Below are 16,554 nucleotides of genomic sequence, written 5' to 3'. Positions count from 1 at the left end.
ATATTGTGTGGTTTTGATTTTCATCTCCCTGATGACTAGTTGAGCATCTTTTTACATGTCTGTTGGCTATTTATATATCTTCTTTGGAAAAATGTCTGTTCTTTCAAAGAATGTGCTCTGCCCATTTTTTAATCAGATTATTTGGGGATTTTCTTTTTTTGGTGTTGAGTTGTGTAAGTTCTTTATATATTTTGGATACTAATGCTTTATTGGATATATCATTTGTAGATATCTTCTCCCATTTAGTAAGTTGCCTTTTTGTTTTGTTGATAGCTTCCATTGCTTTGCAAAAGCTTCTTATTTTGGTACAGTCCCAATAGTTTAACTTTGCTTTTGTTTCCTTTGTCTAAGAAGATACATCTAAAAAACTGTTGCTAAGGCCAATGTCCAAGAAATTATTCTCTATGTTTTAAGAAGTTTTATGGTTTCTGGTCTCACAGGTAGATCTTTAATCCATTTTGAGTTTGTTTTTGTGAATTGTGTAAGAAAATGGTTCAATTTCAAAGATTGCCAAAGCAATCCTGAGGAAGAGCAAAGCTGGAGGTATTACAATTTCAGATTTCAAGACATGCTACAAAGCTATGGTAATCAGAACAGTATGGCACTGGCACAAAAATAGATCATAGAATAGGTTAGAGAGTCCATAAATAAACTCATACTTACATGGTCAGTTAGTCTCTGACAGAAACAGGAATATGCAGTGAGGATATTGTATATAAGAATATAGACAGCCTCTTCAGTAAATGGTGCTGGGAAACTGTGCACACCTAGTGTGCAAGTTTTGTTTTGTTTTGTTTTTATCCAAAGACTTAGAATATCTCAGCATAAACATTTTTGTTAAATTAAGCATTTTTAAAAGTTAGCACATTGAACATTATTAAACTAATTTTTATCTGATAATAATAATGAAAGATAATATAAGTATGTGGTGCCTTAGAAAACAAGATTTTTAGCTTAAGAGAGAAAGGATATAAATATCAAATAAATTGAAACCCTAGAATCTTTACTTTGAATTGGGAGTGTTAGTATGGACTCATGATGAATTTTTTTTCTTTTAAGTTTATTTATTTTGAGAGAGAAGGAGAGGGGGGAGAGAGAATCCTAAGCAGGCTCCACACTGTCAGCTTGAACTCACAAACCATGAGATCATAATCTGAGCCAAAGTCAGACACTTAACTGATTGAGCCACCCAGGTGCCTTTCATGATAAATTTACTAAGTTTTTAAAAATTCTTTAACATTTTTATTAATTTTTGAGAGACAGAGACCGTGTGATCAGGGGAGGGGCAGAGAAAGAGAGGGAGACACAGAATGTGAAGCAGGCTCCAGGCTCTGAGCTATCAGCACTGAGCCCGATGCGGGGCTCAACCCCACGAACCATGAGATCATGACCTGAGCTGAAGTTGAACGCCCAACTGACTGAGCCACCCAGGCGCCCCTTATAATGAATTAAAAAAAAAATTTTTTTTACAGTTATTTATTTTTGAGAGACCAAGAGAGACAGAGTAGGATGGGGGAGGGGCAGAGAAAGAGGGAGACACCAGAATCCGAAGCAGGCTCCAGGCTGAGCAAGCTTTCAGCACAGAGCCCGATGAGGGGCTTGAACTCACTAATCGGGACTACATGTCCTGAGCGGAAGTGGGACACTAACCGACTGAGTCACCCCGCCCCTCATCCCCTCACAATGAGTTTTTTGGTTGTTGTTGGTTTTTTTGTTTTTTGTTTTTTGTTTTTTGGGTTTTTTTGTCGAGACAGAGAGAGACAGCAAGAGCAGGAGAGGGTCAGAGAGAGAGGGAGAGAATCTGTAGCAGGCTCCAGGCTCTGAGCTAGCTTGTCAGCACAGAGCCTGATAGGGGACTCAAACCCACGAACTGTGTGATCATGCTGAGCCAAAGCTGGACGTTTAACCCACTGAGCCACCCAGGCGCCCTGATGAGGTTTTTTTTTTGTTGGTTTTGTTTTGTTTTGTTTTAAGAAAACATAGTTTCTAGCTCTGGACACGTAAAAAGGCCTAGAAGTTATTACAATCCAGTAGCAGTCCACACCCATGCCACCCAAAATGTGGTCTCTAAATACTAGCACTCAGGGGAGAGCTGGTGGATAAGAGAAATGAGTTTGGAAGTAAGCAAGACTAGCCTGGAATATTTTGTAATCCCAGGAAGCAGAGAAGCAATTGAAAACTACTAGGGTCATAACAGAATGACACAGGTGGTTTTGAAGGAGTTTCCATTGGCCAAGATGGAATAATTAGAGCATCAAAAATAATAAAGACTACAGTAGGGTGAAATGCATCAAATACATAAAAACTGTCAGTTTATAGTGATCTTTTTTGAAAAAAATAACTTAATTGGTCACTCCATAGGATGCTAAGATAGTGACTCATTACTCTGAAAATTGATAAAAGAATCAAGTATTTCTTTTTCCTGTCCTATAACTGTGATTCAGGCCATGATTGAGAGTAATTGATGAAGTAGCATTGTTCTTTATAGGGAAATCGTAGTTAAAATAAAGTGCAGAGGAAATTACTGAGATAGAAAATCACCGTTTTGCAACCCCTATGACATAGGGGATCTAGCCATGTGGTTTTCAACTGGGAATAGATTTTGCCCCCCTTGGGACAAGTGTCTGGAGACATTTTTGATTGTCATAAATTGGAGGAGATGAGTGATGTACTACTGTCATCTAGTGGGTGAATATCACAGATGATGTTAAACATTCTACAATGCCAAGGACAGCTCTGTACAATGAATAAATTACCTGGCCAAAATGTCATTTGGGCCAAGATCAAGAAACCCTGATCTAAACAGTAATTCTAAGTGACTACGAAAACAGTAAAGTAAAAAGTTCGATAGTGAAGTTTAAGATGAATGTAGTATGCTGATAACCCCTCACCTAAACCCCAGTCCCCTAATGTTAAATGAGAAACTGAGAGTTTGTGCCTCCTGAGCACAGTAGGAAGTATGTGAAATTTTCCTATATGCTCTCCTAAGTAGTTTAACCTGTATCTATTAAGCTTCTAGATCTAACTGCCAGTTTATAGGAAATATGAAAGATGCAGGGCAAGTTAAATGACCCTATCAGGAAGCAAGTAGCCTAATCCAGAATGTGGGAAGGAAATTTTACAAGGCGAATGATCCAGTTTTGTTAACAAGTCAACAGCATGAAGGAATGAAAAGAAAGGAAGGTTCAATGGGGACTGTTAAGGAACTGAGGGACATTTGGCCAAGGTGTGTCGATCTTAAAAACAAATGTAAAAAAGATATTTCAAAACATTTAGGAAAATTAAATATTAGGTGATATTAAGAAATCATTGTCACTTCCATTGGTGTCCTGGTACTGGGGGAGTTTTTTAAAGTCCCTATCTTATAAATACATGAAATTTTTAATATGAAATATTTATGAATTAAACAATCTGTGTGAAGTTTTTGGGGTTTTATTTCTTAAAAAAAACTATTAGATGGAGAAAAGCACTATTGGGTGAAGTCATAAAAAAAGGATACTGATAATTTAAAAAATTTTTTTTTTATTTTTTGAGAGAGAAAAAGTGAGTGGGGGAGGGGCAGAGAGAGAGAAGGAGACACAGAATCTCTGAAGGAGGCTCCAGAATCTGAAGGAATCTGAGCTGTCAGCACAGAGCCTGATGTGGGGCTCAGATCTGCCATGTGAGATCATGACCTAAGCCAAAGTTAGAAGCTTAACCGACTGAGCCATCCAGGTGCCTGAAAAGGACATTGATAATTGTTGAAAGGAGGTGAAGATGTGGAGATTGTTTTACTATTCTCTCTCCATAATTAAAATGTAATTTAACTTATTTTTTATGCTTTATGTATATTTTATTTGGGTGTTATTTGTTTGGTAATGTGTATACAATGGAGTGTTTTTTAGATATAGTTTGTCTAGGTTTTTTTTTTTTTTTGGTGTATCCTTTTTTGGGAACTCTTAAGTTCCTATGTGAAGTTATGCTTTATGAAATATTTTCCAGGATCCATTTGTGGCATTCTAAGAATGATTTATGGTTTTCATTGATTTTAACCTCTACATCCCATTAATATGTTATTTTACAAGGTTTTTAAATCTATTGGAAGTAATGGCATGCTCTGAGAAAATATATTCACATGTTTAATATATTAAATCATAGCAGAAGAAGGAATACTGTATTCAGCATCGTATGTTTAATCTCTTGTCATTTGTTTTTACATTTAGTTCCATTGTTTCCACCTTGCTAGCGCTTATGGATGGATTGGACAGCAGAGGAGAAATTGTAGTCATTGGTGCTACCAACAGACTGGATTCTATTGATCCTGCTTTGCGAAGGCCTGGTCGCTTTGACAGAGAATTCCTTTTCAGCCTACCTGACAAAGATGTAGGAATTTATTATTCAAAATTTGACAGACTGTGTTGCTCTTATCAGAGACAAATCTTGGCACGGTGAAAATGTGAAGTTTGAGTTTTTCATGTTCTGAAGCAAAGTCAAATGTGATTAACATCCAAAGAGGTAAAGTATGTATTCTTAGGGAGGTGTTATTTTATTTAAAGAATTTGGATTTTTTAATTTTTTTCTAATTAAAATAATGCCTCCCTAAAGGTACTCTTATATTGTTCTCAATTTGAACATAGTCTTTGGATGTTGCCACACAACTTTATTTTGCTTCAGAACATGTAGGCTATTAATGAGCAGTCCGTCCTTAGCAGTTTATCAGCCTTTACCTTTTCATGGACACTACCATACAGTCCTACCTAGTTATTTTAAAGCCACTGAATCTTTTGAGAACCAAGGAGGAAAATATGAGTAGTGCTGTCAGTATTCTTAAACAATTCTTAATATGGACCAGAATGAACAATAGTTCTGTCATTATTAATGTCTCTCATTCACATTTATGATGCCTAGAACTTAAAACACTAGAAATGCAAATCTTTAACATAAATTCCTTAAATGCTCACAAAGTACATCTTTTCTTTTCACTTTTACTATTTTTATAGTAGGTATTGATTTCTTTATGATTTTTAGATAAAACTATTTTAAATTGAAATTACTCAAATCTGAATCACACCTTGTTTTTAAAAAATTAAAATTGTTCTTATTTATAGGCTCGGAAAGAAATTCTTAAGATTCATACAAGAGATTGGAATCCTAAACCACTGGACATATTTCTAGAAGAACTAGCAGAACACTGTGTTGGTAAACATTGCTTTACGCATTAAAAGATAAAAATTTGCATTCGTTTCAGAAATTAAACAAATTGTAGTCTTGCAAGGTTATGTTTGGTTTTGATCTCTTAATTTGTGGCATGTTTTCTTTAAAAATCCTGGTATTAAATAGAGATATTTGATGAATTGACTATTGGGGAATTCGGGAGCAAAGTTAGACAATGATAATAATAGCTATCTTTTGCTGTTTACATTTTCTAGTCATTCTGTTAAACATTCTACATATGTTATTTCGAGACATTCTCACAACAGTCCTGTAGGTAGCATTAATCCCAAATTACAGATGTAGAGATGGCTGAAAGAGCATAAATGATTCTCCAAAGATCATACATGCCGCAAGTGAAAAACTGGAATTTAAACCTAGTCTGTCTCGTTTTAAAAACTCTTTTTTTTTGACCACTATACAACACTTAGTGTTTGTAGATTTCACTTGTAAAAGTTGATTGATTTGTTGATGGCTATTAACCATTTTAAGTTTATTGGGTAGATGAGAGATTTTAGCCTTCTTACTTGTGGATATTTTACTATATTGCTAGGTTGAGTTTTAATTTTCTTTTAACCATAGTCATGCTTATAGGGTGATGATTTACTTAAATTTCTTTTTTTGATTGCCTTGGATAGGATACTGTGGTGCAGATATTAAGTCAATATGCTCTGAGGCCGCTTTATGTGCTCTGCGTCGACGCTACCCACAAATTTATACCACTAGTGAGAAGCTACAGTTGGATCTCTCTTCAATCAACATCTCAGCTAAGGATTTTGAGGTAGCTATGCAAAAGATGATACCAGCTGCCCAAAGAGCTGTGACATCACCTGGGCAGGCATTGTCCACTGTTGTGAAACCACTCCTGCAAAGTACCGTTCACAAGATCTTAGAAGCCCTTCAGAGAGTATTTCCACATGCAGAAAACAGAACAAATAAAGCATTAGACTCAGGTATGAAACTTGATCGGCCATTTAAAGTTAGTTTTCATAATCAGTGAAACTAAATGTTTTCTACATCCCAGAATTTTTTTGTTTGTTTGTTTAGAAAAGAACCTCTTGAAAGGGATTTAGTTCTGCTTTGAAGGAAATTTACTTCACAGATTGCCCTCAGTTAGATCTGTTTAAATTTGATGTGCATTTTATATTTGCTTGTTACTCATCTCTACACAAATGTCTTTGATTCTTAAAAATTCTAATTGTGCATTTCATGGACATTGATTTGCTAAATAATGCATTACATTAATGTTTGCTTTTTGCTATCCGGAAAAGTTACTAATGTACAATTTTTCTTGTTTTGTAGATATTTCTTGTCCTCTGCTAGAAAGTGATTTGGCATACAGTGATGATGATATCCCATCTGTATATGAAAATGGGCTTTCTCAAAAATCCTTTAATAAGGCAAAAGAAAATGTTAATTTTCTTCATTTGAATAGGTATATTTCCCTTGCAAATGAATGTATATAATATTTTGTGTGTAAATTCCTAAAAACTAAAAGATGGTGGCTGAAAAGATAAGAATGCAAACTGATTTTTTATGAAGTTAAAATATCAAAATTTTTTGGTATTACAGTTGTCACTATAATAGAAGTTACACTGTATAAAGTAGTCCTAAAAATCTATGGAGGTTGTTATTTTCCAAAGACCACTTGAACCATACTGTTGTGGATTGACCAACCATACAGTCAATATTTTTGCCTTAAAGTTAAAAAGTGATAATTTAGGAGGAAATTTTTAACTTTTGCTTTTTCTAAAATATAGCTAATTTCTTTCAGAAATGCATGTTATCAGCCTATGTCTTTTCGACCACGAATATTGATAGTGGGAGAACCAGGATTTGGGCAAGGTTCTCATTTGGCACCAGCTGTCATCCACGCTTTGGAAAAATTTGCAGTATATACTTTAGACATTCCTGTTCTTTTTGGAGTCAGTGCTACATCTCCTGAAGAAACATGTGCCCAGGTAATTCATTGTTGCCCAGACAAGTAAGCTGCAAGAGAGGCAGTCTTCTAGAGGCACGGTCTAGAATTGCTTATCCTTTTTGAACTGGGTTTTGGTGTTTGTTTGTTTGTTTTTTTTGTCTTTCTGATTTCTACCTCCAGGTTTATGAAAGAGAACTATATGTAATTGCTTAGTCATTAAAGAATGTGGGTTTAGTGGTGCCTGAGTGGCTCAGTCAGTTAAGCGTCTGACTTCGGCTCAGGTCATGATCTCACAGTTCATGGGTTCAAGCCCTATGTCAGGCTCTGTGCTGACAGCTCAGAGTCTGGAGCCTGCTTTGGATTCCGTGTCTCCCTCTTTCTCTGCCCCTCCCCCACTCATGCTGTTTCTCTGTCTCAATAAAAATAAATTTTAAAAATTTTTAAAAAGTGTGGATTTAAATCATATTTCCACCATTTAATATCTCTGTGACCTTAGGGAAGTTATTAGATCTCCGCCTTGGTTTCCTTATTTGCATAATGAAGATAATAATAATACTTACCTTGTATGGCTGCTGTGAGGATTAAATGGGTAGAGTATTTAAAACAGTGACTGCTGCATGGTAAGCACTCAGATATTCTGCTGCTTCTATTTTTGCTATTTTTATATTTAAAAAATTTTAAATGTAAAGTATTTGTGTTTTTGCATTTAACAGAAGTCTAGATGTATTAAGCTGTTTTCTTTCTAATTGCTTGAAGTAGCTATGTTTTCCTAAAAACAAGACTTAATATTCTGGTTTCTCTTCATATCACATAAATCTTTCCCATTTTACTAAGAGCAAGACTTTTACAAAACATTTAAAAGTAAGATTGAGAATGGGGAAAGCATTTTAAAAACTTGAGGGTTTTGTATGATAATTCTGAGACATTAAACATTGTTCCAGACTAATAAGTGAGCATTAGTAACATACTAGCTCTTTAACTGAATATAATTCTTTTCTTTCTCTACTAGATGATTCGTGAAGCTAAGAGAACAGCACCAAGTATAGTATATGTTCCTCATATCCACTTGTGGTGGGAAATAGTTGGACCAACATTGAAAGCCACGTTTACTACATTGTTACAGAACATTCCTTCATTTGCTCCAGTTTTACTACTTGCAACTTCTGACAAGCCCCATTCTGCTCTGCCAGAAGAGGTACTTTATGGAGGGGAGGACAGAGCGGGAAGGTGGGGGGAGAGGAGTCACTGTACATATGATATATGGGCTTGTTGGGAAGGATGGTGTGTGTATTTATATATGTGTATAGTAAGTCTACATTATAAATGTTTTTCTCTTACAAAATTGGGGTTATATGATGCATAGTATTTTGCAACTTGCTTCATATATATACTTTTCTTTTTCAATACAATGTCTCATTCCTTTTAAAAGCAGCATGGCTTTTTCCATTGCCTTCTTGCTCATAGGTATTCTGGTTGTTTTTTAGTTTTTTTTTTTTTTCTATTGAACTGTTAGAGTGAGCATCCTTGGACTTTTTTTTTTTTATGTCTTTTGAGAGAGAGAGAGTATAAGCAGGGGACAGTAAGAGAGAGAGGGAGAGAGAGAATCCCAAACAGGCTCTGCACTGTCAGCACAGAGCCTGATGTAAGTCTTGATCTCATGAACCATGCAATCGTGACCTGAACCTAAATCAAGAGTCAGACACTTGACCAACTAAGCAACTCAGATGTCCCTGGGCTTATCCTGTATGAGCATTACTCTGTGAATTTTCCTAGTATCCATTCCTAAAAGTGGAATAACTATTTTAGTTGAAGAGTATGCACATTTAGAACTTTTGATAGTACCAAATTATTGTCTTTTCAAGTTAGTGCCTGTTTAGACAAAGACCATTGACAAAAGTTTATGCTTTTTCTGCCTGAAATACTCCTCTAGATATTTGCCTGTAATGATCCGCTATTTTTCTCAGGTCTCAGCCCAGGTATTGTCTCAGAGAGGCCTTCCCTGATCAGTTTCTCAATTATAGTGATTAGCTCCTGTGCCCATCACTCTCTCTTCCCTTACTCTATTTTCTTTTTATCACTGCCTGCCATTAAATATTTATGTTTGCTTCACTCTATCCTAGCAAAATGTAAAGTACAGGAAGAGATTTTTTTTCCTACCTTTCAGTTTTCAGAGTACATAAGTATATTGTAGGTCTCTGTCTGTTTTGTTTTTAATGACTGAATTTAATGAGTTTTCCATACTTTTGACAAAATTGGTTTCCATATTTTAGGACATGAGTAGGAAGATAAATTCAAATATTTTACTAAAGAAATATTTACTGAGTGCTTATTCTGTGTCAGGCATATAGTTCCAGGTAATGGAGTATAGCATTGAAAAATACAAAAGCTTCTGTCTTCCTAAGGCTCACATTTTATTTCAGCAAGTAAAATTAAATAGATAAATTGTATAATATTAACCTATTGCTATGGAGAAAAATTTAGCTAAGCAATGCCAAAAGAGTGTGAAAAGGTCACAGTGTTAAATAGATAGTCTTAAGTAAGGCGTAAGAAGATGACTTTTGAGCAAAGACCTGAAAAAGGTAAGATAGTAACCCATTTGGGGTATCTGAGGGACAAAGGTTCTTAGCAGAAGAAAAGCAGGTGCAGAGACCCTGAAGCAAAAGTGTGTCTGATGTTTTAGAAAAATAGCAAGAAGACCAGGGAAGCTAGAGCCAAGTGAGTGGAGAGCAGAGTAGAAGGAAATGAGATGGAGTTATCCAAGGACAAGAATGGTGTCCCTGATGGCTCTGTCTTCATAGTTAATTGTGAGGTATTCAACTGAAATTTGAGCATCCTGGAAGATAGGTATTAAGTGTATGTTATAGACTCTTTATGGCTTCTAGTTTAGTTAATCTAGTTCTGGACTCTTCCTTTTTACTCGCCCCTTTATGTGGCTATTCCACCTTTGTTGAAACACTTTTCTTCACTATTCATCTCGTTAGCTCTGATTCCTAAAAAATCAACTTATTTTGGGGCGCCTGGGTGGCTCAGTTGGTTGAGCATCTGACTTTAGCTCAGGTCATGATCTCTCGGTTCGTGGGCTTGAACCATGCTTCAGGCTCTGTGCTGACAGCTCAGAGCCTGGAGCCTGCTTCTGATTCTGTGTGTCCCTCTCTCTCTGCCCTTCCCATGCTCATGATCTGTCTCTCAAAAATAAATAAATGTTTAAAAAAAATTTTTTTAAATCAACTTACTTTGAGAGGCTTCCATTTCTTTATCTCTGTTTTCTAGAACCTGTCAAATCTATTTTCATCATGACAACTCTTTGTATATTCAGATGCTCTATTATGTATATTCATATCTCCCCACTCTGACTCAAACTTTTTCACACTAAACATTTCTTCTGTGATACAGTATATTCCTTAGGATTATTAAAACAGTAGAAGTTTATTTCCCATTAGTGTAACTATACTACACAGGTGACTACATGTAGGTCTAGCCTCCTTCCATGTAGTCGTTCCGGACATTCAGGCTCAGAGAACTTTCTCAGTTTCATCGCGTGATTTGCAGCTTGCTTTCACTCCACCCCACTGAAAGGAGTGGCCCATTCCTGTGCCTAATCTGAAAGATGTATATCATTTTCTATCCCATTCCACTGGCTGAACCTCACATGGCTGTACCTAAGAGCAAGGGAGACTAGGAAGTATGACAGAGCAGTGTGCCCCAGAGGAGGAGGACATGGGCCTGATAAGAGCAGGCTCTGCCACATATCACATATTTTTAGTTTCTTCAGAATTCTAGTCACTCTCCTGAATGTCTTTATATTCCCTTTGAAGAGAGAGCTAGCTGTATCCAGAATGAATTAAGTACGCCAGCAGTGTTCTGGTTAACAAAGTAAAGAAGAATTGCTATGTAGTAGTCACATTATGCCATTGGCTTATTATACTCACTCTCAGTTAAAACATTGTTAATCATTTTGAAATTTGAAAGAAAGATAATTTTATACTCTTGATAACAAGACAAAATAGCTGAGCATTCTTTATATGGATGTAGGGAGGTTGAAAAACTACAGTCAGTTTAATCTGATATAATATCAAGAATGTGGGAATTCTGCACATAAAGAAAAGAATAGCTTCTCTGTTTTCTTTGGGTAATATTTCTTAAGCACATAATTGTAAACTGAGTAAAGTATCCAGTATCACACTGCATTGTAGGGTGGAGTGGGCATAGGACCAGGACTTGCTTATTTTAGAAAATGAATAATGTGGTTTATATGGCTATAAATAAGCAAGTCCACTTTGAGCCTTATGTAGTTTTTAGTGGTTCATTGATATTGTCTATATAGCATTGGGCTATATAATAAATGAGAACACTGCATGTACCATTTTTAGCTACATTGGAGTTTGTCCACCTCAGAATTTCCTATATCCATGAGCACTAGTGAATCCTTAGCCATTTAGCAGCATGGGAAAAATGAGAAAGAATGTCACGAATAGATTAGCAGCTTTCATGAATCCATGAAAGAGCAGTGGGAATTAGACTGATGAGGGTTACCACAGTTCAAAGCATGTGCATGAGAGGACTCCTTCCAAAGATGGAAATGGTTTCTAGCTCTGAGTCAGTGCTAGGAAGGAATTGAAAGAGCCTTGGATTAACTTTCTGTTAATTGGTTTTCTTCACTTCTGGCCATGCCAGGCAGCAGTTAGCAAGTTCTTCGTCCTCAGCTACAGCAGTGAGATTAGGCCCAAAGACTACTGTGTCAGAGCAGTGACTATCTATGACTGTCAAGATCAGGAGGAATGGGGAGACACTGTGCTCAGAAAGCAAATTACAGGTAAATTCTATTTCTAGTATAAGCTAGCTTCTTCATATAATCACTGGACATAGAATCTAGAATAAACAGAAAAAGCAGCTATGGACAGTCAAGAATTCAAAGACAAAGAGGAGCTTATAAATAAGCATTTGAGAAGGACAGCTCAATGAATAATCATGTCCATATATCACCAACAGACTGTTGTAGAAAAGAACCAAATGGAGATAAGTGAAATAACTTCCCCCAAATAAAAATTCTGTGAGGCTTTTGAAAAGGAACAGAAACAGATGAAAAGTGAATTAGCAAGATGGGAGATCATGATACCAGGAATTCTTATACTATATGATACAAAAGAACAGAGATTTGAAAAATCAGGGAAAAAGTTAAAATAGAGCAGATTGATTCAGGTCTAACATCTGTTTAATGGGCTTTTTGGGAGGAGAAAATAAATGTAGAAGAGAAAATATTCACCTACTGGAAGATTTTGTAGAGTTAAAGAATACCTTAAGGTCAGATATAAAAGTTTCTGTGTTCTGACAGATATAAAAAGGCCTACATCTAGATAAAATGTCAGGATATCAGAAGTAAAGAAGAAAATTTTTAAATCTTCTGAGAGAAAAAGTATTACTAGAAAGGACTGAAAATCAAATTGCTTCTACCTTCTCATTGGTAACACTGGCTACTAAGGAGACAACTGAGCTGTATTTTCAAAGTTTTGAAAGAAAATAATTTTTAACCAATAATTTTCTTTCCCCAAAAGTTAGCATTTGAATGAGAGAGCAAAACAAAGATATTTTCAAATATGCAGTGCCTAAGAAACTATTACCCACAAACCATTGACTGAAAGGCTTATTAAAGGATTATTTCTCTTGAATTTTTATTTGTAGAAGTGGCATATAAGAAACAAACAAAAAAACCAGTAAAACTTATTTTCACAAAATTGTAATGGAAAATTTTTTTTTAAGGAATGTGAAACTAAAATCTAAGTTGGTCTTGGTCTGAACTTGATAATGGCAAAATACACCATATAATAATGTACAAGCCCTGAGAGAGGGGAAGAAAGGGTACAAATCCCAAAAAAATAGGTGGTTTCTAAAATTCAACGTAGAAGGAAAAAGTGCTTGAATTTCCAAGAAAATGTTGAAAATGCAATGAGGAAGTTCTAGGACCATCAAATATTGAAGCATACCACAAAATTAAAAATTAAAACCTTAGAATTTGGGCCAGCAGGGACAAATTAATGTAATATAGTCCATTGGTAGACTCTTGTTTACATGTAATTTAGTAAATAAATTAACAAAAATAGAGACATTTCATAAAGATGTTGAGACAACAGGAGGAAAGTTTCACTTTACATACTAGGAACATTTTCATATATATGGGAGCGTGGAAGACCTTGCTAATCAGATTATGCAGAAGCTATGAATGTAAACTTCTAAAGGTCAAAGATACACAAAGGCAAAGTACAGAAGCATCACACAAGGAATAAACATCCTCTGATAATACTGGAAAGGGTCAAAAGGTTGTTTAGAAACATCTTTTTGGGATCTCTTTTGCCCTTTTTTTGGCATTAAAATATGCATAGCGTAACTTTACCATTTTAATGATTTTTAAGTGTACAGTTCAGTGACAAAGTATGTTGCATTAAGTACATTCGCAGTGTTGTACAGCCATCACCACTATCCATTTCCAGAATTTTTTCATCATCCCAAACAGAAACTCTGTACCCATTAAGCAGTTATTCCCCATTTCCTCCTTTCCCAAACCGCTGGTAACCTGTGTTATAATAACTTTTTGTATCTATGAATTTACCTGTTTTACATATCTGTGTAGCTAGAACAATGTGGTATCTGTCCTTTTGTGATTGGCTTAATTCACTTAGAATGTTTTCAGAGTTCATCCATGTTGTAGCATGCATTAAAATTTCACTCCTTTTTAGGGGCGCCTGGGTGGCTCAGTCGGTTAAGCCTCCGGCTTTGGCTCAGGCGAGATCTCACGTTCATGGGTTCGAGCCCTGCCTCAGGCTCTGTGCTAACAGCTAGCTCAGAGCCTGGAGCCTGCTTCTGGTTCTGTGTCTCCTTCTCTCTCTGCCCCTCCCCCTCTCATGCTCTGTCTCTCTCTGTATTAAAAATAAATAAAACATTAAAAAAATTTTTTCACTCCTTTTTAAAGCTGAGTAATATACCATTGCCTCTGTGTATCATATTTTTATTCACTCATCTGGTGATGAACATTTGGATTGTCTCTACCTTTTGGCTACTATGAACAATCTTGGTGTGATTATCAGTATACAAGTATCAGTTTGAGTGGTAGTTTTTTTCCCCCCAATTCTTCAGATCTCTGTACTGGATTACTTAGTAACTTTGTGTTTTCCACAGTGGCTGCACCATTTTAACATGCCTGCCAGTACAGAGGTTCTAATTTCTCCACATCCTCACTAGCACTTGTTACTTTCTAGCCTTAATTTTTTTTAAGGATCTTTTTTATAAGTAATCTCTATACCCAACATGGGGATCAAACTCACAACCCCAAGATTAAGAGTTGCATGCTCCACCGACTGAGCCAGCCAGATGCTACTAGCCTTTGTTCTTTTTTTGAAAAATTTTTAAAGTTTATTTATTTCATTTGAGAGAGAGAGAAAGAGTGTGTGCGCATATGCACAGAGGTGGGGGAGTAGAGAAAATCCCATGCAGGTTCCGTGCTGTTAGCACAGAACCCAGCGTGGGGCTCAAATTCACAAACTGAGATTGTGACCTGAGCCAAAATCAAGAGTCAACACTTAACTGACTGAGCCACCCAAGCACTCTATACAAAGTTACAGCCTTTATTCTTACTGAACAACCACTCATTCTCTTTTCTCACTTTGGGTTGTGAAAGTGAATTAATTAATCTCAACAAAACCCTGGAAATAAAATATTGCCATGTCAATTACCATATGAACTTTGGAATCTTGAGTTTTAAAGAAGATCCCATATTTTTTAGTTCCTTATCTGTTTGCATACGTGATTTATATGTAACTCCAGCATACGTAAAAGATCTGTGTTTTTAAAACATCTCTTTATTACACAGTTCAGGTTATTAAAAATATGTGTGTAATAATCTACTGTTGAATTGATTGATACATACACAGTATTATGTATTCACATAAATAATGCATGTATTTTCTCTTACAAGGTGCAAGAATTATTTATCCATGATTATGGAGAAATTTTTAATGTCCAGTTACCTGGGACAGAAGAACGGACAAAATTTTTTGAAGATTTAATTCTAAAGCAAGCTGCTAAGCCCCCTGTATCAAAAAAGAAAGCAGGTTAGTTTTCCTATCAATTTATTATATAATAATTCCAAGACCATGGGAATAAAATATTAATAGCATCATCATCTTGTAATACAAACTCAAAACCTCAGTCATTAGGTTGATACCTCTACTGCTTACAAGTCTCTATACTTCCCATTAAAGTAGACTGAAGATCTTAAAGCGCACGAGGCCGTTCCTGGTATACTGCCAGTGCACGTAGATCTTCAGCTGGAATGCATAGGAAAGCCCCAGCCTGTCTTCTCCAGCCCGTTTTTGGCACTTTTGTTCTTCCCTTTTTCCCCCACCTTTTCCTTGCAAAGCACTCTATCTTTACACCACATGCAACATATCCCTGCCTTTTCATAATTCTTCATGCTTGCTCACTTTCAATAGTGCCTCTATCTCCATTGCCTGTCACTGCCTAAGGAACCATTTGTCCTTCTACTATAACTCATTTTTTACTCCTTAACATATGTAGGCAAAATTAATTTTCTACCATTATGACCCACTGCACATTTTTTATATTAATATGACATTACAGTGACGTGATAATTATCTCTTACTCCTTTAATAGACCGCCAGTTTTGGGGTGCAGCAGTCTCAAACTCCTTTTTTAATCCTGAGTACTCCATACATACCTGTTTAAACAAAATTAAACTTGTTACATTTGAAACATAACACAATTTTTTATTACTTCAAAACTTAACTAGTAAAAGGTTTTTTTAATAGAATATTCTTATCCTGGAAATAAATGCATTTTCAAAGTTAATAACCTCATAAATGGTCTTAAAATAAATCAGAGGTAATGACTTAGGAATTTGTGTACCAAATTAGAAGTTACCAATTATTGTAGGAGGGGATGTAGGGATAGAGATTATGGTAGCACTTTAGTGTTTCAAATCTTCTATTCCTGGGAACTATGAGGAGGGATAACCCTTGGAAGCTGGGCTGCTTTGTGCACCAAATCATTTGTCACCCTTGATATGATGAGAGGGTACTAACTAAACTCTTCATCCGTGTGAAGTTTTGCAGGCCTTGGAGGTTCTTCCTGTGGCACCACCGCCTGAGCCGAGACCACTGACAGCGGAAGAAGTGAAACGGCTAGAAGAACAAGAAGAAGATACATTTAGAGAACTGAGGATTTTCTTGAGAAATGTTACACATAGGCTCGCTATTGACAAGCGATTCAGAGTATTTACTAAACCTGTTGACCCTGATGAGGTATTGATTTAATCTTTGGATCAAATGTGTTCTAAACCATACTATAAATTAGAGAATATTTGGATAGTTTATGTGGTTCCTTGTCTACACTCTGAACTTTCTTTATGTGGAATATATTGAGTAGTGTCTTAA

At 35.9% G+C, this 16,554-nt stretch overlaps 1 protein-coding gene across 1 annotated transcript in view; it reads left to right on the top strand.

Moving 5' to 3' along the window:
- The window catches only part of ATAD2 (ATPase family AAA domain containing 2), a 63,719-nt gene that overhangs the window by 37,097 nt on the left and 10,068 nt on the right, over nt 1-16,554 (top strand). Inside the window, exons 14-21 of the mRNA XM_029923321.1 lie at nt 4,203-4,362; nt 5,088-5,178; nt 5,829-6,143; nt 6,493-6,625; nt 6,965-7,151; nt 8,121-8,306; nt 15,078-15,213; nt 16,226-16,422. Of these exons, the coding sequence (XP_029779181.1) occupies nt 4,203-4,362; nt 5,088-5,178; nt 5,829-6,143; nt 6,493-6,625; nt 6,965-7,151; nt 8,121-8,306; nt 15,078-15,213; nt 16,226-16,422 (1,405 nt within the window). The remainder of the gene's footprint in view (nt 1-4,202; nt 4,363-5,087; nt 5,179-5,828; nt 6,144-6,492; nt 6,626-6,964; nt 7,152-8,120; nt 8,307-15,077; nt 15,214-16,225; nt 16,423-16,554) is intronic.

This window comes from Suricata suricatta, chromosome 15 (genome assembly GCF_006229205.1).
Source record: "Suricata suricatta isolate VVHF042 chromosome 15, meerkat_22Aug2017_6uvM2_HiC, whole genome shotgun sequence".
NCBI lineage: Eukaryota > Metazoa > Chordata > Mammalia > Carnivora > Herpestidae > Suricata > Suricata suricatta.
Note: the sequence above shows the minus strand (reverse complement) of the source record. Positions and strands in the feature narration are given on the sequence as shown.